This window comes from Coptis chinensis, chromosome 3, assembly GCF_015680905.1.
Source record: "Coptis chinensis isolate HL-2020 chromosome 3, ASM1568090v1, whole genome shotgun sequence".
Lineage (NCBI taxonomy): Eukaryota > Viridiplantae > Streptophyta > Magnoliopsida > Ranunculales > Ranunculaceae > Coptis > Coptis chinensis.
The window spans coordinates 83,537,356-83,562,046 of NC_141458.1; the positions used below are offsets into that span (position 1 = coordinate 83,537,356).

The 24,691-nt window shown below is 36.8% G+C and overlaps 3 protein-coding genes across 5 annotated transcripts; all 3 read right to left on the reverse strand.

Annotated features, from left to right (window-relative positions):
- Positions 1–6,528: 6,528 nt before the first annotated feature.
- LOC147511167 (protein FAR-RED IMPAIRED RESPONSE 1-like) lies at positions 6,529–6,855 on the reverse strand. Its single transcript, XM_086598377.1, has one exon. The coding sequence runs from the start codon at positions 6,853–6,855 to the stop codon at positions 6,529–6,531; it is 327 nt and encodes a 108-aa protein (XP_086454503.1).
- A 118-nt stretch (positions 6,856–6,973) lies between these two features.
- Positions 6,974–7,546, reverse strand: LOC147511168 (protein FAR1-RELATED SEQUENCE 5-like). Its single transcript, XM_086598378.1, has one exon. The coding sequence runs from the start codon at positions 7,544–7,546 to the stop codon at positions 6,974–6,976; it is 573 nt and encodes a 190-aa protein (XP_086454504.1).
- A 3,884-nt stretch (positions 7,547–11,430) lies between these two features.
- On the reverse strand, positions 11,431–15,755 carry MRL7 (polyadenylate-binding protein 2-binding protein). 3 transcript variants are annotated; one of them, XM_086602941.1, is made up of 2 exons: positions 14,757–15,755; positions 11,431–11,706 (listed from the first exon to the last, which is right to left on the reverse strand). In XM_086602941.1, exon 1 carries the CDS (start codon positions 15,708–15,710, stop codon positions 14,772–14,774), a length of 939 nt encoding a protein of 312 aa, XP_086459067.1. In that variant the 5' UTR covers positions 15,711–15,755; the 3' UTR covers positions 11,431–11,706; positions 14,757–14,771. The 3 variants fall into 3 exon arrangements, with proteins under 3 accessions (XP_086459067.1, XP_086459066.1, XP_086459068.1); XM_086602940.1 differs by lacking the exon at positions 11,431–11,706 and adding an exon at positions 11,722–12,229; XM_086602942.1 differs by lacking the exon at positions 11,431–11,706 and adding an exon at positions 12,290–12,901.
- Positions 15,756–24,691: the final 8,936 nt, after the last annotated feature.

The window sequence follows — 24,691 nt, forward strand, 5'->3', positions numbered from 1 at the left end:
AGCTAACATAACTAAAACAAGACCAACTCAAGCCCTAAGTGATAACGAAATCCAGATACTTCATTCCAACGTCATCACAGTCAAATCCATAGTATCCACAATCAAATCCATAGCATCCACAGTCAAATCTAATGCATCCTCAGTTGTAAGCCCCCAGTTAATCTCATCAACATTCGTATGCTTTTCGGGGGTGTTGCTTCTATTATGCTTTCCAACATTTTGGTTCATCGGTCAGTAATTTGTACACTAACTCCCCCCTGAAATCAGTCATCGTGTTTTGGTGTAATTTTGGGAAGTGATAAATGGAACGTGCCTTCCACTCCATGAATTTGCACACAAATAGTCCGCAGTCCACCCTAAAGCTCAAACAAAAGAAGTATTAAAAATCTCACGTCACATTTCCAGTGTTCGACAAACTTTATCACAAAAGAACTAGGCTAGAAGTACTTACGAATCTGGTCGTTGTTGAGGGCACTTTCCAATTTCCAACAACGTAGCCTTTAAAAGGGGTTTCTTTCTCTTCTTCTACCCAATGTGTTCATTTAAAATTGTATAGACATGTTCCATCTGTGTTGCCATTTCAAATTGATAGAAGATATGACAAATATCATCAGTCAGAAATACTCTAACAAAACCTACAACTTAAGATCAACAAAAAACAGTTTCACATGCAAGTGCACAAACTCAAGTTTAGTAACTCACTACTTTCGTGGCATTCCTATAGGGAACAGATGTGAGGGGATATCTTGTGTTCATTGAATCAAAGTGTGTCCATACGTTATCCATCATGTTATAATGTAGGAGCGTCCAATGGTATCCCCCATTTTCTTTGACTGTTTTTCCACTATTCAGAGGAAAGAATATATTTTTAACATTTTCATGAAGTTGATGTAGTGGATCAATCAAAAAAACCTTCTCAAGGTGTTTTGCCCAAATCACAGCAGTCTGTCAAAAAATATTAATAATAACCCAATAAGAATACCTCATAAGAATACCGTTAAGAATATGTAATGAATATACCAATACCAATAGTATGCAACACTGTGTATTATATAGCCCTAGGTTTCGAACATACGCAAGTCATAGTGTCAAAGTAATGACTAAGTGCTCTGTTCTGAGGCTTACGACCAGTATAAATTTTCTTCTCTATCTCTCGAGGATACCAATTTAATACCTGAATAGTGCATCCCATAAGTAAGTCAATTTTCATCGATGATATATGAGAAGTTGAGAACAAAATGTGTGTTTGGCTTACCTGGCCATTAACAAATCTGTCAAGCATCAATTCTTCCAACTGTTTACCATGTACTTGAATTGTGTCTCCATCCCAAGCAATGGTGCTATAATGAAACACATACAATACGTATACCAGTTAATACAATAACATATACATCTCGGTGATGGCCTATTCAATTGTCATTGCAAATACATACAACTATGCATTCTTTACAGTCAAATGAACAGTAGGCATCATAAAAGGTTTTCAGATAGACTTAGATTTTACATACTTGACATGTGCAGACTTGAAAAACCTCCCAACCACTAGCTGCTTTTCGAAATTAAGACATTGAAACGCTTTGTTGAAGATTCTAATTGAAAGTAGCTTTTCACCAAGATTTGTTATAGGCGGACAGTCATCAACACATATTACTATAATCAGTTTCTGTTTTCCCTCTCTCTCATTCTTCTTCTTCACTTTTTGTGTAGGCGTTCTCGTCATTTTCTTTTGATTTAAAACCATTGATCGCAACTCCAGTTGCTGCTCCTCTTTGTTAGCTTCATTTGTTAGCATCACATCCACTGGAACAGATGGTGTCAATGGAAATGCCTAGATATCATTATCTCTAAAAGGTGACATCTCCTTTTCAGCCTCAACCCCAGACTCCTTCTTGGACTTCTCTTTAGCATCCTCTTCTCTTTCTTTTAATTTGGCCTTCAAGGCTTCATTCTCTGCCCGCAGGCTTTGATTTTCTTCTTCCAACTTAATACACCTTCCCTTAAGTCCTCTTCTGTTGGAATCGGATCACTTGTCAATGTAACAAGCTCCACTTCCTTAAATTTGATTTCGGCGGTCACCTAAAAACACCGATAATAACTTCACACAATAAGAATGCAATGTAAAGTGTTCATTTGATATTGAAAATAGGGGATTTGTCTGGACAAAAATTACATTGGAAAAAACTACTGTCGAGTGCATTTGACATGTGTCATGATCAGTGTCAAGTTCATTTGACATGGGAAAGAAGTTGAACTTCTCAAGTTATAAAAAATCAAATCAATATGAAATGAACTTGACATTGCAACAGAGTTCCGGACAGTGAAAACTACTTCCATAATTGGAATGAAATTCTGACGACATCGATATTTCAAAGAAGACTGATAGGGGGAAGGGAAATGACTTCAAATTCTAACACATTCGCTCACCTTGTCCACGGTCAAATTTGACAAGGCCTGGGTATAGTACGAAGCATTTTGCTGAGTGTTACAATATCCCATCTTGCGAACGAAGGTACATAATCAACCTCTATTTGGCATTGCATCAACCAAATTGATGTGATCGCACAACCAGTACTGATATCAAGAGCCACAAAAAAAAAGTTAGTAAACATGTAAAAAATGAAATTAATAATAAAATGACAAAAAAACAAGGCTAAACTAGAGTGAATTCAGATTGTAAGTTACCAAAAGAAGAACTGCGCAAGATTTTACTTTTGTAGGCTCACGGTAGTACATCTTCATTCGGCACATAAGGTTTTGATGTATCACCTTTGGCCAGGATACTTCATTCATTTTTTTTACACTCTCTAAGTACTTTAAAAACCACCACTGTGTTCTTGATGGTGTTGGAAAGAGAAGAGTGGTGATAATGTATAATGAAATAAGTTTGATGAAGTCATCTTCATTCTGCTTGCCATTCCATGAATTCACCACTTTATAAATAGCATTTACAATCAATTCCTTGGACAAGTTCTCTTCTCCGCCAAAGTGACGAGTCACAAATCCCATTTTACTCAACTCGTCCGCATCTACATTTGTAGTCACATGACTCCCATTCATTGGCATACCAAACACTCTAGAAACATCTTCAGCTATTAATTTGACAAACGCCTCTCCTAACTTGAATGCTTCTTCCCTTTCATCGTAAGTTTTAATAATATCCACTATGATGCGTGTTTTTTTTACCAACAATTGTTTGTCCAACAAATCATCAAAGAACACTCTAAAAATGTGACCAAATGGTGTTCTACTCATTAGATCATTGAAATCAACACCAACTTTTGACTCACGGAGTTTATTGGCAAGATAAAAAATTGGTAACAAGCTTGAGCGAAAAGGATAAGATTTCGTTTCTTTCTTATCTTCATCCACTACCTTCTCTTCCTTCTTGTTCTTGTTATCTTCATCCACTCTCTGAACTACCACTTCCTTCCCTTCCTTCTTCTTAGCTGCTAACTGTATTTCCTGTAGATTATGCATGGAAATAAGTAATAGAATAGAATTTATTCAGATTCAATCATTTAATAGCATTACATTCCTCTAAATAATCCAACCTCAAAAAACTCAAATGCTTATGCTTAAAAATCCATAAATTAACAACAAGCTTAAAAATTGTCTTTGACCTTCTCTCCCGGGCATTGCTTTTTGCTCCCCCTCCCCATTGACTCTAAATGCACATTTTCCTCGTTTTTTTCTCTTCTTTGCTATATCAACTGCTTTCATAGGTGTTGTTTTTGTCTTTGATGGTTTTTTACTGTTGGTCGTTTTCTTCTTCATCTTCTGTAGTGGATTTGCAAGCTCTGTACTTTTAGGTTGTTTGAAGTTTGGTTCTACCATTTAACTGTTGTCGGAAGTTTGGAGTTTGCTGTTTTTACTGTTGATAGAGAAGAAAGCAAGAGAAAAGAACAAGGCTAAATGGGGTTTGACATTCGAATTGTGGGCTTTAGGCCCAAACTCAACTTTAACACACTGAGATATGCCACATAAAGTATCATACTGAGGACCACTTTCATAAAAGTTAACACTAAAATATGTCATATAGAGTATCATATTCCAAATTATACCACATAAAGTGTGATATGAAGACATTTTATCATTTCAAAAGACTCATGGACTGACAAGTTCCAACATCAGTGAACTTCTTCCTAAACTGTAAAATCACAATATCTATCCGATTCCTGAAGCCAAAATAAATACCGTTGTAACAATTGCTCTAACTATTACAACAATCGCTAAATCTTCTGAGAAGCTTAGGAACAACTGCTTCTAACAACAAAATTACTCTACATTGTTCAATTGCACATCTCTTTCCCTTACATCAAATATCTGTCATGCGGAAAAACACCCGCCCATCCTCACTACAAAAATTCTCAACATTGAATTTTTTTGGAGTGTTGTACCCAATATCATAACCTGGAACATCACCACTAGGAACATGACCAATAGCTTCACCATTAGGAACATCACCACCACTTCTTCCTGTAAGTTCAACAGAAAATCAAAATAAAAGAGTTGCGCGAACCATACAATCTAAGTTTACACTATAACGTCATCCCCATCTAAGTTAAACAAGTGTGAAACCAAAACATGTGTTGTACCTTGCTCACCATTGTGTTTATGTGGATGTGAACACCTAGGCTTTGTGTGCTCCGTAGATTGGCAGTTGCTACACTTGTACCTTCGAGATCCTGGTGTTCCTTTATCCAATCTAACTAAGGCCACGAAACAAACAACATTTACTTACTTATAACCCAAAGAAATAAAATGTCATGTGCTCCAAAAGGAAATTTCTAAAACTAAAAGTGAGATGTACATGCATGCATGTTATTATGATTTCCCACACCTTGTAGCAATATATTTTGATGTAGGTAAAAGATAAACACACTCTTATCAATGCCAACTGTTATCCACAGGTCTATACGGAAATGAATTTTATAACGTCAAACTTTCAACTTACACCCTGTATATTTGTTCAACTCGTCATCTTCCTCATGTAGGTCGGCAACTCGAGCAGTGGGTTCAACATAGTTGCGGTTAATACTTGGACCTGTAAAATAGTGAAACACAACGAAAATGTTGCCGAAATAAAGTAGAATCAACAACTAATCAAAAGATACAATTGGAAATATAGACATTACAAAGTTGGGACCATACCAAAGAAAAAATCGCAAAGGTAAATATAACTTACCTCTGTCCTTCGGATGCAAGAGTGGGCATGTGGGTTTTGTGTGACCTGTCATACCACAATGGCCACACTTATTCTTATTCATCTCATTGTGACCTTGAAGTCTGCTAGGATTTTGCGGTCTGCCTTTGGATTTTACATGTGGGGGATCATTAACCGATTGCCGATGTGTGGTTTTAGGCGGAGTAAAAGGCATCTTAAAAGGAACACATAGGCTGCCTTCATAAGCTAGTGAAGTCTCATCGGTTATTGGATTTTCTGTTGGACTGTTAGGCATCTTAAAAGGAGCATGTCGACTGCCTTCAGAAGCAGATGGAGTTCGATTCTTTGTAGAAAAATAAGCTAAAAAAACTTTGAAAGCTTCAGTGTTTTCCGCTGTTTGGGAGTCCCACGAACATATCTGCCTACATTTGGTTGTAAGATCACTGAAACGTATAACAGAGGTCGCTCGGTCAAAAAATTTGGGTTCTCCTAATCGAACAACCGATTTAGCATCTCGTGTCCATCTCCTTAAAAAGCAGCCCTGAGGTATCACACCAATGTCCTCATGTTTATAAACTGAAATGATATGTCTACATGGAAATCCAGACGACTCAAATAGCCCACATGAACAGCTAGCATCCTGCAATACAACATTGTATCTCACAGTCGACTCTTTTTGCCTATTCAAATGGCGACTCATGGTATACACACGAATATTGTCACCTACATCTTTTTTACCGTCATGTAGTGTACATCACTTCATCCTTTAATTGCTTCTTAAAACAATCAAAAGCAGCTCACGTATATATAGATGCAGCCTGATTTGCATAATCGTTCAAGTGGGTATGAAGGATTGGTTTGGTTACTTTCGTCATCACCTCTTCCTCGTGCTCTCAGTGCCGAATATTTGTAACTACCACTTTCATTTTTCCAAACATCTCAAACAACTGCATTCCAACTTTCATATGAAGCCGGATTACGGAGTTTATACTCTCACAACGTTGGGTGCTTCTGCAACCGGCAAAGAACTCACCATGGAGATATGATTCTGCCCACATCTCTTTTTTCTTGTATATCATGTTCACCCATTTGTTATTATTGACTTGGAATTTCTTCACGAGTGTTTCCCACCTTTCTTCGAACTCATTGGAAGAGCACTTCATAAACATAATAGAGCATAAATCTTTTGAAAATCCAAGGATGTGGATACTTTTTAGGCAATTTTTCATAATGTGCCAACAACACAAGCGGTGTTTCGAATTTGGGAGAGTAGATCTCACAGCCTCGCGCATCGTCGGGTCACCATCAGTGATCACTGACTTAGGGTGTTTACCATACATCACGCCAACTAAAGATTTCAATACCTACTCGTCAGACTCCACACACTCACTCGTCAACAATGTAAAACCAAACACTACTGTTTGTCGATGGTTGTTCACTCCAACAAACACAACAATTGGCATCATGTACTGGTTGCTCTTGTATGTTGAATCAAACAACAATACATCTCCAAAGCAATTGTAGTCCGCACGTGAGGTGGAATCTGCCCAAAACAGTCTAACCAGCTGCCCACCCTCATTTAAGTTATAATTGTAATGAAATAAGGGATCTCCCTTCACCTTGTTATCCATGAAAGCCAACAGTGCGTTGGCGTCACCATCAATACATCGATTTCTCTTATCAATCCCCATATGATTATACAAGTCTTTCTTCAAAAAAACCAACACTTGAGAAACCTCTAGCCCTATGTACAAAAACATCCATCACCTTGCATTTACGAATACCAACATCAACTAGGCTCGTAGCAAATTACAAATCTTCTTCACTTACATTTCTATGTGATCTTAAGAACATCGAGCTCGGATCTGGTACAAGTGGATGTGTGTGTTCCCCAATAAAATCCTTCACAACCCACAAATTTGATTCAAAATCATAACCAACTTCAAAGTGGGCTTTACATTTAAACCTACTGATGACCTTCGACTCTCTGGATTCGATGTCGCGTTTTCTGGGTGTCACCCTGTTTACATTTCGTTCACCAGCAGCTGAGCATAGAAATCCCCGCTTAACACGAACACCATCTATACGCATTCTATAAGTATATTTACGAACACTAAAACCGACTAACTTTGCATATTGATTGTAAATTGCAAAAGCCTCCTCAGTCGTCTTGAACTGCATAGAATAGAATGTTGCTTTGTCTGCTTCGAAAACTTTACTAGCCTCACACCCGTCACTGTCTCTATCACTGTTCTCATGAATTTCAACATTTTCACCCTCCCCCATAGATGTGACATCCACAAAATCACTATCCTCATACGTAAAACTATCAAAACATGAATTTCGAAGCCAATCTTCTTCGTCATCAGAGAAGTGATTCATCATCGGATTGCTACATGAAACAAGTGCACTTTTAGCGCATATTTACTCGTTTTCTTACTCTATGAAGTAATCACAGTGGTAATAGTAAAAAAAAACGCACATAAATGCTTGAACAATGGTCAGAACCAAATAACTATGGTGCTCAAACCATATACCACTTTGAAAATTTTCAATGTCAACTTCATTTGACATTAAATCATACACCATTCAATTGTGAAATTTTACCTAGACATGAAAAAGAGAAGGAGCCAAAAAAGAAATCAACTAACCTCATACTTATAATTGTTGAAGATCAAAGTACACAACGAGAAATGGAGGCAAGAGTTCTCAAGTTGAACGGATTTTAGTGAGAGGAAAAAGTTTAGTTCACGTCATTCTAAATGTTAGAGGGAGAGAAGATGTGTTGTTATTTTCTTACCCTTAACTATTCATTTTGGTTGTAGCATACTCCTATTAAACTACTACATTTAGCATACGCATATTAAATTACTAAATGTAGTATAATACTATTAAGCTGCTAGATATAACATATTACGATTAAATTACTATATATAGCATACTACGATTAAATTACTAGATATAACATATAATTAAGTATCCAACAATAAATGACATTGTAGCCTACTTGCTATTAGATATCGGTTAGATATATCATTCGACCTTATATATCATACTATTTTTGTTTTTTTTTTATAAGTGAATTCGGTTTATTGAAATGAGGTATGATCCGACCTCAAACTTATTAATCCGATTGTCTCTTTTCCGACTTCTTGGTTTCTGCCATTAAAGTATAACTCTTTTTTGTTTAGAGAAGAGAGAGCATTTACGTTTTTACTCTCACTTGTCGCATTGACGTTTTTACCCTCACTTGTTGTTCACTGTTCTTTTTTCTCAAAATTTAAAAACCCGGTCAAAAATTAAAAAATGTGTGGCTCACAGCCTTGCGCACCTTAGCTTTTCGGTTACTTCAATATCCAATTTATTTTCTCCAGTGAATTTTTGTATTCAAAAAGGTCAATCTTCCAGTCAATTTGTTGATTATTATGGTGATACACTACTACACTATTAATAATTTGATTCCGGCAGAATGTTGCATTGATGCCCGTGCATTTCTATACAGAGAAAGTTGTATATATTGATTCCTGTATAAAATGCTGACGTAGGGTGGCTGTATAATAGCTGGAAACAGATAAACTACATGGGGAGTAAAAGAACGGATGGGGCTCAAATTATAGTACGCAATCGTATCTATTTGCCTAGTAATTCGAGCAAGAAACTTAGGTATTATTAATTTAGAATGAAAGTAGCTAATGGTCAGAAACGTTAGGCTATAGAACTAGGGGTACTAATGGGTACTCGATTATCTGGAACAGAACCGAAATGACCCATTTAAAATGGGTCATTAAAAACCAAACCGATAAAGATTTGAAACCGTTAAACCAAATAGTAAAAAACTCGTGGGTACTTGAACCGAAACCAAAATCGATTATTATGATTTCGATATTTAAAATTTAGTATTATATTACATTTAAGATAATCAAACTCATACATTATAATATAAAATATATTTTTTACATGTAAAAGTCTATTAAATATATATAGCATAATAGTGAATGTGTATTGTTAAATATATATTTTATAACTATACGTTAAATAAGTGTATCATAGGGGTGGGAATTTGGCCCTAACGACCCTAATCCGGCCCTGACCGACATGACCCTAAGCCCTATAAAGCCCTCACAACTAAAACCCTCACAGAGTTTAGGGTAGGGCCGACCCGACCCTAATGCCTTCTAAAGCAGGGTCAGGGCTAAGGTTCTGAAACATAGGCCCGACCCTAACCAAGCCCTAGTTATAATTTCACTATAAAATACACAATTAAAACTATCCAACTCCTTGTTACATATTTTCAATTAAAATAACACTGTCTTTTGTAATTTATCACTTACCGTATGGATACTTATAATAACTTGACTTATATCATAAAAACTTATAACCCTAATTGTTTCTATCTCATAACTCACGCACACTTCACAACTCCCCATCTAACCTAGTCACCAAGAACAATAATGAGCACTGGGCACTAGCCTAATGAAAAATAAGTTGACGTCAGTAAAAACTCATTCCATACTCTTATTTGTCTTTGTGTTCTTTAATGTTAAATGTAATTTTGGTAAGATTTGAGTAAAAGAAATAACGGATTTATGTCAGTGAAAGCTTATTCCAAAATGTGACTTGTGCATTTTAACCGTAATTTTAAAATATAAATATGAGTCTATATGTACTTGAGTTTATTAGATTGTGGATATGCATTTTAAATTGTTGGACTTATCAAGAATTATTACTAGATTGATTGTTATTCAAATTTCAAAGTGGTGGGACTTTGAGTTTGCAAATCTTTGAATTTTTTTTGTAATATAAATGAGTTTTAAAACTGATGTAGTAAAAAGAAGAAAATATATAGGCTCGGCCCGACCCGGCCCTAAATTGTTAAAGAGGGCTTAGGGTAGGGTCAGGGCTTGAAATTTAAACTTATGACCCGGCTTTATGGGGAGTTTAGGGCCGGGCTGGCTCGGCCCTAATAATTGAAAGACTTTAAAAGTTTAGGACCGGGCTAACCCGACCCGGCCCATTGCCCACCCCTAGTGTATCATAGATGTTAATAATAATGTCAACGTGTATATTATGAATTAACTAATATATTTTATATTTATTAATTTATGCACGTGTATATTTAAATATGATATACATGCTTGATATATTGTGGTACACGCACTTATTATAAACCAATATATAGTGTTCATGTTAAAAATTAGTGATGAGATGTAAATGTAAGACGCATATACTCACATGTTCGATTTAAAATGTGACTTAATATACGTGTACAAATATATGTGTATGCACGTAAAATATATCAAGGTAACAAATATATATGATTGCACGTGTACACAATCGAGTTAATACAAAGAAACAAATATATGTGTATGCATGTAAAAAAAAATCAAAATTATAATGTTAGATATTTGATTATTTTAATTTATATATCAAAGGTTTAAATTATCACATGAATTGTAAATGTTTTAAAGTGTATGATTGATACGTATTCATAAATGGATGTAAATATGATTGTTGATACATCACTAATTATATATAAAATATTATTATGTAGGAAAATTAAAAAAAAAAAAATAGTGTTTAAATGATTGAAATTGTTTAATAATCATAATAAATAATAAAAATCCGAATTAAAACCAAAACCGATAAAAATCTGTAGGTTACAATAAATAGTAAAACTCAAATCAAAACCGTTAAGATCCGACACAAAACCGACCCTGGCACCCTATATAGAGCTACGTATCGTGACTTAAACTAAATATTTAGGAGAGATTTCTCTGACGTGCTTTCTTTCATGATGAAGGTCCTACGACCTTGGGCCTGCCAAAGCAACACTCGGAAATTTTATTTATGCCGTCTTATATTGAATTTCATTATTTCATCACGTTATGTGCTTAGAAGGTGGGCAGTATTCACTTAGTTTTATCTTAAAGAAGAATAACGATCAAGGTTAACTACAGAGGCTGGCTTCAGCATACACCCTGAGATGAAGAGGAGCGCCATCCAGTTAAAGAGATCCTCAGCCTATACAGACAGCAACAAGAATTAAGGCCACCAGACTCCGAAAACTCTTCCTCACTCTCCCTCAATGATCGCACAGCTTTAATCTTCTATGGCATTCACTGTTGATGTGGACAGCCACTACCAGGTACAGGGGTTGATATCTATGGTCACCACCAATGTAGTTGACTGGTCAAGGAAAATCAGATCATTCCTTGCCATCCCTACAAATTGCACTGTCATATAATGTGCCTAGTCCCAAACCAGTTTATGAAAACTAGGAGTTAACGGTTTAAGGGATAGATAAATAGGCCCTTTAAGCTGGAAATATTGATTGCACTAGCAGGAAAAGGTGTTATTCCTCCAGTTACATAGTTCCAAATTGACTGGCCACACTGCACTGACTGAACAACTATGTCAAGGCCAATCACGCAGTGTGAAAACAAAAGACTGAAAAACCGCCAGATCGGATGATCCCATTTCTTCCATAAAACACCTGTGTGGTCTCCTATGCACAAACAAATCCACCCTTGGCAATGGGGGTCCTAATCATAATCATAAGAATCCAACATAAATTAGTCTTATTGTTTTTAATGTTGAAATTTACATTTGTACGAAACTGTGCTTGTGATAGAGCAAATACTCTAATAATCAAACACATCGCAAGTAAATTCAACTTTCCACATAAATAAGAATATGTAATGAAAAATGTAAGTGAATAATCCAACTATGTAACACACTAACACCCAAATGCTTACACAATGCTTAGATAGTTATTTTAATAGAAAGCACAGAAAACACACATGGATAATCACACCGGCAGAGACACACATTTGGAGCACCGAACACATATCATCGGTTCACACCATTTTTTCAGATTGCCTCTCCATCTCCCATTTTCTTTAACTTTGTACCAAGCATTTAAGTACCCTCAGAATTAGATCCTCCTATTCGGCACAGACCGATTCTTTGGAGAGGTATCTTCATAACCGGCACTCAACAGACTGAAATCGAGGAGATTTCTCTCTCATCAGCACTCCACGGACCAATCGTAAACCATGTGCTTACCTGGAGAGATACATATTATGAAGTTTTGTTTTAGTGTCATGCCAAGGATTTAAAGCCTTGCATCAACAGTGTATAAGATCATGGGCCACTCTCTCATTGCCAATTGGTTAGGACCCAAAACAATCATGCGTAAACAAAGTCTTTCTTGTGAAAAATATAACAGATGGAGAAGATGAAGTGTACAGTTAGGAAGAGGATCTGACCACTTGAGAAAACAAAGAGACTGAACTTTTCCTAAACGAGAAAAAGTATCTCAAATGCTAGGCTGAGTTGGTGAAACAGCTGTTGAGGTCGTACTCTGAAATATTTTTGTACTGCATTCTCTCTCATCAGTCCTCAAAATATATGCTGATTGATTTAAGTAAGATGCAACATTTTTTTTAACTTCAATTCTAAATGGGGATATATTATGAATAAAACCAAAACTATGTGAGGGCAAAAAAGAAATTGAAAATGTATTGTAAGGTTTTGGCAGGTGTCCACCATAATAAGCACTATCAAAGATGACCCAAATTAAATCAAACTTTGTTGCCACCAGATAACTAAACTGATAAAATCTGTCGACTGTCCCAAACTGAGAGGAAGTTGTCCTGCAAGGAGGCCTACTACAACTTAGTTTTCGCCGGGGATCTATACCAGGGCATCACCTCAACCTATGGCACCATAAAGATCCTATTACATAAAAAAATTAGTAAGAATTTGATATATGTATCATTGCTTTATACAGCAGCACTTACGAACACAAGTTTTCACATATTTACATTTGTTTACAGAAACGCAGAATCAGTGAGGCACTATTTTGTCTACAAGCATGAAATGCCACTCATATTTGAAAATCACTAACTCTTTCTAATTTTCATCCTCATAGGTCAACTAGAACCTAAGTTACACAGACACGCCATATTCTAAAAAAAAATCTGTGTCGGATCCGTATCCACGTGTCCATGTCGAACACGAGACACACGCATATTGTATGTGACATAACTCAAATGTTAGTATTTCGCCGTGTTAGAAACTTCGTGTTCGTGTTGGAGATGGACACACATACCCGTGTCAATGTAACTTAGAACGAGCCCCTTCACATGAAAAACAATTTGATAATGGTTTCTTGACCACACGAAGAGCTCTGACATGAATGTTTTTACTATTTCGAAATAAGAAAGGACGCACAAGATGGATTAGGAATCTATTTGTATATATTTAGATTAGAGTGCGACTTCACTATATAGTTAGGGCTACCGAGCTGTGTCACAAGACCCTCTCACTAGGTTTACATCCAAAACTACCTATCCTCTTCCTAGGGATATTTAACAACGACTACTCTCTCCCTCCCCACCCACATATTTCATTCCTGAGTTTTTAGTCTTTATGAAAGTCAAATATTACTACATACTCTGACGGATGAGATATGTCAGACATGCTTTTATGATGAAAGTCTTATGATCCTTGCCAAAGAAAATCTGGGAGATTTTATCTGTGCTGTGTTAAATGTATTGCATTACATTATGTGCTAGTAAGGTGGACATTATTAAATTTTTTGGTCGATATTACTAACTGCAATAGGCTTAAGAAATTAGGTATCTTTCGAAAGAAGCCTGAACCTTTGGTATCTCCATAGTAGAAGAAGAGTGTCGGCAGAAATAATTTGAAGAAATTCTACTAAAAGATCGATTAACATTAGTAAAAGGTATGCATGCATGTTAGCCTAACTGGCAAACACCATATTTATAAATCAAATCTCAACTCCCTTAGTGCTAGTATGCAATTTAGTCTACGAAGTTACCCCTGAAACAGTTTTTGAGGGTTGGATAAAGATAACCCTCTCGAGTAAAGTGAAAAAGACACACACACACACACACACACTGACAGACATGTCAGTAAGGACATAGGCAAGGACAATGGCATGCATCTCACAGTTGGATCAAACTCAAAAAGTGCATGCTCAACCTAAGCCTCATGCTGCTATTTAATCTGAAAATTGTAGAGACATGTTAAAAATGAGCAACAAGATACCTAGAGAGACCAATATGGCAGCTCAGTAGGTTTACCTAAATGTCTACGTAACAAGATGATTGATAAAGTAGTCTGAGCTTGTACAATAGTGTGTTAGGGGAGAAAATGTGAATCAGGGCCCAGGGTAACAAGAAAAGGCACAAGTTGGAGTGATTCAAATAACATAGGCACATAACGGCACAAGTTAGAGCTATTCATAACATAGCTAGATTATCATGAAGCAGGATAGCTTCCCCAGATTGTATGATAAAAATGAACGTATTAAAATGAAGAACAATGCTATAACTAGATTGCTGTTTTGCTACATGAATAATAACTTGTAAGTTGTAACACACAAAGTAGTAACCTGAAACTCATAGGCTTCATAGCTCGCCATAAATCTTGACTATTCGTACAACTTGCAGGACAAATATAACTCAAAGCAGTGTGAACATCACTATCTATATCATTCTAGTGCACACAATTTCCTAAAGAAAGTTTACAACATATACCATCTAAAATGCAGATAGACTACCTGAACCATCCATTGCTAATACGGTGGAGCCAAAGCTGCATCATCAATCCACAAAGGCTTCTTCGCATTATAATAAAAATGTGCAATCATCTGAACCAACTCATCCGCAGTCCGAATCTCCTTCTCTCGATACAAAATCTTATTCCCCTTGAGAAACAACAACTGCGGACTGTCTTTCACTTTCAAAGCATACGCCAAATCTTGTTCAATATTAATATCAACCTTAACACTTCTAGGAGGCAATCTATCTTTAGCATTCCAATAAACCACAATGGCTTTCTCCAACTCTTTTAAAAACTTCCAATTCTCATTAGCCTTATTATACCTCTCGAAAACAAGTACAATCAATGGACTAGGATGGAATGCAAAACTTTCCCATTCTAAACAATTAATCTCCTTCACATAATTATCATCAACTTCTCCTTCCCAATCTATCTCTACCCCGTCTTCGCCCACTACATTTTTTATCGAATGTTTATCAAAATATTCAGATGCCCTTATTCCCCACCCTATATCTGCATCTAATGGCCAGTTCGGATCGTCTTCTTCCACCAACTCCCCCTTCTTCTTCTTCTTCTTCACATCATCCTTATCCTTTAAAATGGTCTCTTTCTCCTCTAAAACTTGTGAACTCTGTTGTCGAATCGAGTCGAACGTCTGTTCTAATGAACCTCTAATGAAATCCTCTACTGCTACCGCTTCACTTCTTCGCCCACGTCTTGGTTTACGTGGGATAGTTTTGGGGAAGATTTTGTCAGGTTGGGGTTTTGAGGAAGGATGCGGTTTTGGTTTTGGTTTGGGTTTGGGGTTATTAAGGTCATTTGGGTTAGAGTTTGGTGAAATGGAGAAGAGTGGGAAGTGTTGGGGTTTTGAGGTGTGTCTGGAAAAAGTAGAGAAGGGTTTTGGGGGGTTTAAAGTTGTTGTTGTTATTGTTGGATAGAGTGGCATTGACATTTCTTTGCTTTCTTCGGTCAGTGAACAAAAACGTTGAACGTAAAATGAATTCGAGATTGCAATTTAAGTGGGCTGTATACTACGGGCCTGGGGCCGTGCAAGTGTGCAGCCTAGGTACCTTGGTATACCTTGGTATGTAAACCATGTCTAGTAAGAGCAAGTTTTGGGGGATTTGTGAAGTCACCACTTTTGGTTCAAAATCATTGTCCAATGCAGAGGTGAATATGTGGTGATTATTTTCCCAAGTCAAAACCAAGGTGAAATCTGAGACCGAGATAGTGGCTGACTTGTGAACTTCGGAAGGGATGTTGGATTCCGTCTGGATCACAAAACTCATCAGACAAAATCCAACATCCCGTCTAGCTATATTTTTTTTTCCAGACGGAATCTAACATCCCGTCTGGAGTCCTAAACGGCTAGTTCACCAACAGTCAGAAAGTTAGAACGGTAAAAAACGGTCAAAAATAAAAACTTTAGTATATATACAACATTTGTTCCATTAAAACTCACACTCACTTCCAACAATCATATTTCTTCTTCAAAATCAGTTCTTAAAAAAAATGCCATCTCAAGCATCTCAAACAACTCAAGCAAGTGGTAGCACTCAAGCAAAAACAAATACTCACTTTAGCATGTCCGAAGATCAAGCTCTATGTTTTGCTTGGATAAAAATTAGTGAAGACTCTATTGTTGGTGTTTTCCAAAATGCAAAAAGATTTTGGAATCGTATAACAAACGAGTTCAATCAAACATGTGGGTCGGATAGGTCTTCCAATTCAATTAGTGGTAGATGGAAATATATTTCAAAGATGATGAACAAGTTTGTTGCAATTATAAATGCGGTGGAGGCTCGACATGCAAGTGGTACAACAATACAAAGCCGGGTAATTATAACTTTGTCAATTTGTCAATTATTGATTATCTTAGTCTTAGTCTAATTATTTCCGTCTTAGTATAATTATCTTAGTGTAATTATTATTTCCATTTTAGTCTTAGTATAATCATCTTAGTCTTAGTCTAATTATTATTTTAGTTTAATTATCTTAGTCTTAGTGATTATTTTAGTCTAATTACCACCATTTTATTTTTTAGTTGTCCGAGGCAAGGATGACGTACCAACAATAAGAAAAATCGTCTTTTTCACTTGATCATTGTTATGTGATACTCAAGGATAATCCAAAGTGGAGTAGCATTTTTGAGACAAGGTCAAGCCGCCCCACAAAGGGAAAAGGTCGCAAAAGTGATGGTGAAGATTCAACTTCTAATTCACCAAGTGTTGGTGGAGTTGAATTGGAGCGTCCTCTTGGATCGAAGAAAGCCAATTCCAAGAGGAACCAAAAAAAATCAGTTGGTATGTTGGAGGGTTACTTTATACGTTTAGATGATACATTTGTAAATGATGCAAATGAAACACAAAAATGCTTAGAACTTAGGGAAAGGGAACTTGCATATGGTCAAAGAACTGTGATGGCAAGAGAAGAAAAAAATCGGATTCAAATGGAAAAAAATCAAGTTCAATTGGAAAAAAATTGGCTTCAAAAGATGCAATATGAAGCTAAGATTTTAGCGACCGATACAAGTGTCCTCCATCCCGATACCGCTTTTATAATCGAGCAATAACAAGCTGAAATACGTGCTGAATGGGCAAGGGCTAGAGGTGGTTCTAGCTCTAACTAAGCTTATGTAATATCTAGTATTTTATTTTAATTAATGCACTATGTATTTTAATTTCACTGTCTTTTTAATTAATGCACTATGTATTTTAATTTCACTATATTTTTAATTAATGAACCATGTATTTTAATTTCACTGGTTTTTTTAATTAATGCACTATGTATGTTCTTTCCAATATAATTATTTTCATAGAAATACAATTACCAATAAAATTAAAATACATTGTAATATAGTTCATTAAAACACAACTCATTAAACACATAAGAACTTCTTGGAATTACATAGGAAATACATTAGGAAATACATAGGAAATACATTAGGAACTTCATAGTTCACATTAGGAAATACTTTGGAACTTCATAGTTCACATTAGGAAATACACTTTTATTTCCATTTTAATTTTCCCCTCCTTCTTCCTCCTTTGGATCTGACCAATTTGGATAATAAATTGGTACTGTTGTTTCTTCAATACCAGTCCAATTAAAAACATGCTCAACTAAGTCCTTTTGAAGATTAGTATGCGTAACTTCATTTCTGATTTTATTTCTTGCTTGAATCATCTGATATACAAAATGATAACCATCATTTTCCTGAAAGAGCGAAGGTATTGTTTCTTTCCTCTGACTTTTCCAATTCCACACTCCACTTGCACGTTCATTCTCAACAATCATATTATTCATTATAATTCATGCCTTCATTATGTCTCCAAGAATAACAACATTATGACAACGCGCAGAAACCTTAATAATATGTCATCGTGCCTGCAAAACTCCAAACGTCCTTTCAATATCTTTTTTTGCAGCTTCTTGACATTGAGTAAAGATCTTTTTATGCTTATTTCTTAGATAACGAATGGATTGAACAAATGTGCCCCATTTTAGGTAAATACCATCAGCAAGATAATATCACATATCGTATTCATTACCATTCACATTAAATGCAACAGTAGGAGCCTCACCTTGCTCTAATGATTCAAAAACATGATAATGATGAAGCATGTTAATGTCATTATCCAAACCTGGTAAGCCGAAAAAGCAATGCCAGATCTAACAGTGTTTGTCTGCAACGGCTTCAAGTACCAAAGTTGGTTCCTTCTTGTACCTTACATGTGTTCTAGCCCATCTAGTTAGACAATTCTTCCACACCCAGTGCATACAATCGATTGATCCAAGCATTCCTGGCAAACCCCTTGCCGCATTTTCAGCTAATATCCTAGCAGTGTCTGCCTTAGTTGGTCGTCTCAAGTACTCTTCCTCAAACGCCGTGATTATTGCCTTACACCAACGCTTCATAGATACATTTGCTGTGGAATCTCTAATTTGAAAATATTGATCCGTTGAATCAGATGAACAATCAGTTGCTAATTGTTCAACTGCAGCTAATCCCTTCTTCAACCCAGAAATTGCAACCCGACCCAATCCATCCACCATGTCATTGAAGTAGTCATCGAATCCAGCAACAGTTTTCAACATATGCGTAAAAAGCTATCTTGTCATCCTGTACCTTCACCTAAACTTATGAGGAGGCCACCTAGAAGGTGTTATGAAGTAATCCCTCAGTATGTTTTGTTTATTGAAATCACCACCATCTCTAAACGTATATTCTCTGCCCATCACAGATCCACCACGTTTGTTTGTATCCACATCTTCAATGGCTGCTTGAGTCATTAATGCCCCAGCAGTGGATAATAACTGCAACCTCCTCCTCCTCCTTCGCCTCATCATATCATTATGTTCATCTCTTACTTTTTCCATGTAGTCATCTTCAGCGAAAGTACCAGAAGATGACCCGGTAAAACCAGAAGACAAACTATTACTACTAGATCCTCCCCATAAACGTTGGTTGAATGCAATTCTATCTTCTCTAGACATTTTTTCAATTTTTAGCTTGGTTGTGGGGAAGAAGATGGCTTTTTTTTTTTTTTTATCTAAAAGAAAGAAGAGTAAAACGAAATATGAAAGGTAAGTTCACATGTGATATTTAGAGTTTGGTCCACTCTCCAATTGACAACACATTTTATCAGATTTTTGTTCACTCTCCAAGTGATAACACATTTTATCCAAATGTCTATCCATATGTACCCTCAATAATTCCAATTTATGGGCCACCATCAGTAATTCCAATGTATGGAATAGGAAAAAGGCGCAGAGGCATGGATTTTTTGTTACCAGACGAGATGTTACATTCCGTCTCAGTCTACACCATACATTATTCCTGTCATAACCAAACCTGAAAAAATGAGTGAAATTCTTGAAAAATTTCCTGTCAGAACTAAGACATAGGAAATGAGTGAAAATGCAACTTATAATTCCTAAAATAATTTCTGTCAGAACCAAGCCTGAAAAATGAGTGAAATGCAACTTATAATTCCTGAAAAAATTATACAGTATACTTTAGAAACCTATTAACTTATAATTCCTGAATTTTTTTTGCCATAACCTCATTTGTTTTATTGACATATTCATATCCAAAACCTACTAATATACTTTGGAAATAATAAATAAGACAAACAACAATCCTGAAAAACACCCAAGTCTAACACAGAAACTCTGTAAAAAAACTAACTTATAATTCCTAGAAATTTTTTGCCATAACCTCCTTTGTTTTATTGACATATTCATATCCAAAACTCATCAATAACCTGCTAATAAAAAAGTCGTTACAAACAACAATCTCAAACGCCATATTACAAGTAATGGCGCACAATTATTACATACTAGAAGAAAATATCTGCTGAGACCTCCTCCCCCTACGAGAAGGCTCAGTCGAAGAGCTCTCCCCCCTACGTCGTTGTCGCCTCACTGGTTGAGCTTGAGCTTGAGGTGTGGCACTTCCAACATTCTCCAACTCTTGCACACGTCTCTGAAGCTGCAAAGTTTGATTTCGCTCTTGTTGTAAGTACTCAAAACTTTGACGAGAGGACTCCATGAATGACGCACGCATGACATAACTGAGAGAGCTGTAATTAAGGAGCTCCAATCTTGCTTCCTCCTGTTTAACAAAACAAATGCATGTTACATGTTATAGTGAATAATAATAACAAATCATGAATAAATTTAAATCATACTAACCATGACTAACTACTCAAACTGTTCTAACAAATCAGTGACCAATGCGGCATTTGCTGGTGGAATAGGTATGCTCATCTCTTGCCCCTGAGAATTAATCATGCTCCAGTGCCAAAGGTTAGACTCATCAAATATTTGTGGAGTTCTTTGCGGCATCTCAATATCATGAAACACCCTGGGCTATGACTGTGGCAACTCCACTCCTTCTGGGAAATGAATGTTAGGCCTCAATGCTTCAGAAGTAACCCCTTAAAAATTGGTGCCCCGGTATAACGCACCTAGCAAGAGACCTTGACCAACCCTCTTCCAATACAAGTCATAGTCTCCCGTAAAAATGAAAGTTGCTGCGTCTGGCCAATCATTTGGGTTTGCTCTATAGTGTGCAAGAGTTATAGGAAGAATATCAAAGGCTGTCATATCTATGGGTGGTGGGTAAGGTATAACAATCTCTCCAGATACTTGATGCCAACATCTGTCCCGAAGGTACCATGCAGTTACTGGCCCTACAAGTATCACTCACCGTTGAGAAAGAAACCTTGCTCTATGACATATATAGGATAGTCTACGGTACTCAGTGTTCTCTAGAACATCTGGAATATCCACATAAGGGGTCTGAAATATGAAGGACTCGGCCCAGGGTTGCCACTCAATTCAGGTAGCTCCTAAAAGCTCAATCTGTTGACGAGTGTTATGAATATTATGTGATAGATCCCCATACCCCCCTTTGCCTATGATGAAGCCCCCATGCTTGAATACGTAGAATCAGGTCATGAGTCTCATTCTCTTCTAACCTCTTCAACACAGGATGCATCACACGAAAATGTTCGTACCACCAATACTAAATCAATAGATAAACTACAATATCAATATATATATAAACATGTCAACATTAATAACTAGATAAATAAATAAAATGAAACAATAACTTAATAAATAAGACTTACCGGTATAATCCAAACAAAGCTGCACAAATTGCCTTTAGTGGCTTTTGTCTCAACTGTGAGGTCTAGCTAGCGATAAAAGTACGCCAAGATGGATTGACCCCAATCATAATCCCACATCCTTTCTACGTTTGAGACAGCGGCCATCCACCCGATACGTAAAAAACTATCAGAGTATCCGAATAATACCGCAGCAACAAAGTAGAAGAGGAAGGCATGACATATTCTTGGATCGACTCCTCACCAATATGATAGTCTTTCGGCTTCTCCTTTAGCCTATTCAAGAATCTCGAAGTAAACTAACTCATATTTATAGCTCCTCTTTTAAAATGCTCAGCTGATAATCTCAAGAACCCGTCATCCTCATCATCTTCTACCAAATCAAAACCTTCAAAGAAACTCATTACCATAGTAAAACCTCAAAATTTTCATCAAAATGAACGGCATATCTATAACCAATTGGGATACCCGTGAGCATTGTGAAATCAAGAGGGGTAATCCCAAGCTCACCCCATGGGAAATGGAATGTGTGGGTAGATTTTCACTACCGCTCAACTATCCCAAACAACAATGCTTGATCATTTTGTCCCAAATTTGAATTCAAAAAGTTCCCAAATGGTGTTGCGGCTATAATGTTGGTAACCGTGACAAAATTAGGATCCGTTTTTTATTCCAAACAACGCCACCATGACACAGCATTTGAAAGTGCACAACATACTTTCCATAGGTGTACTTCCTACATTCATATTACACGCAATACAACAAACTATTCAATACGATATAATTTCAACTCAATTTTTTTTAACACAATGCAACAAATTTAAACTAATTACACAACAACAAACTTGATATAAACTAACCTAAATTAATAATAATAATTAACATAAAAAAAATATAAAACTTACTTGAGACTCCGCCACTCGATTTGCTATGTGTTAGACCGATGTTGACGCTAATGGTGGGTGTTCCTCAATTTCACAACGCGGTGGAAAATTAAACCCAAGTTCAATTTCGTCCTCCTCGCCACATTTTGCGTTCTTGACGATGATCCTTTTGCCCTTTTTTTTTTGGATATTGTATAACTTCCAAACCATTTACTACACTCTTCATGTGGTGAGGTTGGTGGGAATCATTGGGGGATGGAGAAGTCATTAGGAATTGAAGAAATTGAAAAAAAAGTTGGTAATGGCAGCAAGAAAATAGCAATGGAGGCTGGGAAGAAAGTGAAAATGGGCCTGTTTCACGTCTGTGATATTTGACTCACCAGATGGGATGTTACATTCCGTCTCGTTAGCGTAGACGGGATGTTAAATTCCATCTCGTTATAAAATACCAGACGGGATGTTACATTCCATCTCAATCAAAAAGCCTCCAGACGGAATCCAACATCCCGTCCGAGATTTTTTTTTCACCTTTGCATTGCACAACTTCACTTTGCTTTTCACCAAAACGGTGAAAAGAGGGGGAATAACTACCTACGTGGAGGTGATAAGGGGGGGAATAAATCCACTTGCTTTGAGGAATGGTCTAAAGAAATTAAAAGGGTTTGCCGAGATTGATGTTCGAAGATGGATGCACTCAGCTTCTGAATGGGTCTCCTCTTAACACTATCATTCCTAAGAGAGGGCTGAGACAGGGAGACCCTTTATCACCCTATTTGTTCATACTAGTGACTGAAGCTCTATCTAAGATGGTTCTGGAAGCAGAATGTAAAGGGGATCTCTCTGGGTTTAAGGTTACTCAAACATTTTCCCCTATTGCCCATATTCTCTATGCAGATGATCTCATTATGTATAGTAAAGCTATGCTGGGGGAGGCTGCTTGTTTAAAGACTATTTTGGAAAAATACAGCAAAAAGTTAGTCTAGAAAAGTCTAGTGTTTTTTTCAGCAAGAATGTTCATGCTAGACACCAACGAATGCTGTTGAGATTCTGGAAAGTTAAAAGTCTAAATGTGAAGGATAAATATCTAGGGGTACCTATGATTATAGGGAGGAAGAAGACTGAGACTTTCTCCTACTTGGTGGATTCACTGCAAAGGAAAGTTTCAGGATGGAAGGCAAAGGTTTTGTCTTAAGCAGCAAGGACTACCCTTATAAAGAGTGTAGGGCAAGCAGTGCCCATGCATATATGACATGGGTGTTTTCAAGTTACCAGTGAAGATTTCTGATAGTCTGGATAAGATTAATAGAGACTTTTGGTGGAATGGGTCAAAGGATTCAAATGATCAGCATACACTGAGCTGGGATAAGTTTTGTAGATCCAAGGGCCAAGAAGGTTTGGGGTTTAGGAAGGGCAAGGAGATGAATACAACCATGCTAGGGAAGCATTGCTAGAGATTGCTGATAGATTCAAAGTCTCTATGGGCTAGGTATTTCAATAGCATATATACTTGGCATTGGGGAAGATAAGAAATAGAGACTACAAAGGGTAAACAATCTTATTTTTGGAGGGGAGTTAGCAAGGCTATGCAAGAAATAAAGGGGGGGTTTGGTTTGGAAGTTAGGGGATGGAGCTGCAATACCTATCCTCTCTAAGCCCTTGATTCTACTCAATAATACACCTATATACTTGGGAGATCAGGTGTTCCCAGGTTACAACCTTGACTTTCTTAGGGTGGATCAAGTCATTGATACCTACCACTCATAATGAAATTATGATAGGCTAGGAGAATTGTTTCCTGAGTTTACTTGTCAGAGAATTGCTTCAGAAAAGTTCAATCAAAATACTAAGGATAAAGTCATTTGGTTTGGGGATCCTAAAGGTAGATACTCTGTCAAATTAGCTTATAAACATCTGCCTAAAGAGTATGAGTTGGGAGAATGTTCTAATACTAATGTCAAGATTATCAGGAAAATATGGAAGCTTGGCTTAGATGCAGGAACCCAACAATTTCTTTGGAAAGCCTATGTGGGAGGACTACCCAAGGGAGAAATAGCTTGGAAACACAAGTTTAAGGGGGATCACTCTTGTAAGATGTGTTGGAAGGCTATAGAAACAAAAGATCATCTGTTGATCCAGTGTGCATGGGCTAGACAACTATGGTTTGGCTCCCAGATAAGGCTGAGAACGGATGTGCAGCAGGATAGGACTCTGAAATCATGGATTAAACAGTTTGTAATGTGGAGTACAGAGAAAGAGGGCCAGGATCTCAAGTTTGCAGGGATCTACAATATTATGATGCTGAGGGAGATATGGGAGAGCAAAAATGGCCTCTTTTTCGAAAAGGTGGCTCCTCAGAATTTTTTGATTTATGAGAAAGTAGGAAAGAGGATTGTAGAGGTCCTCAAAGCAATGTC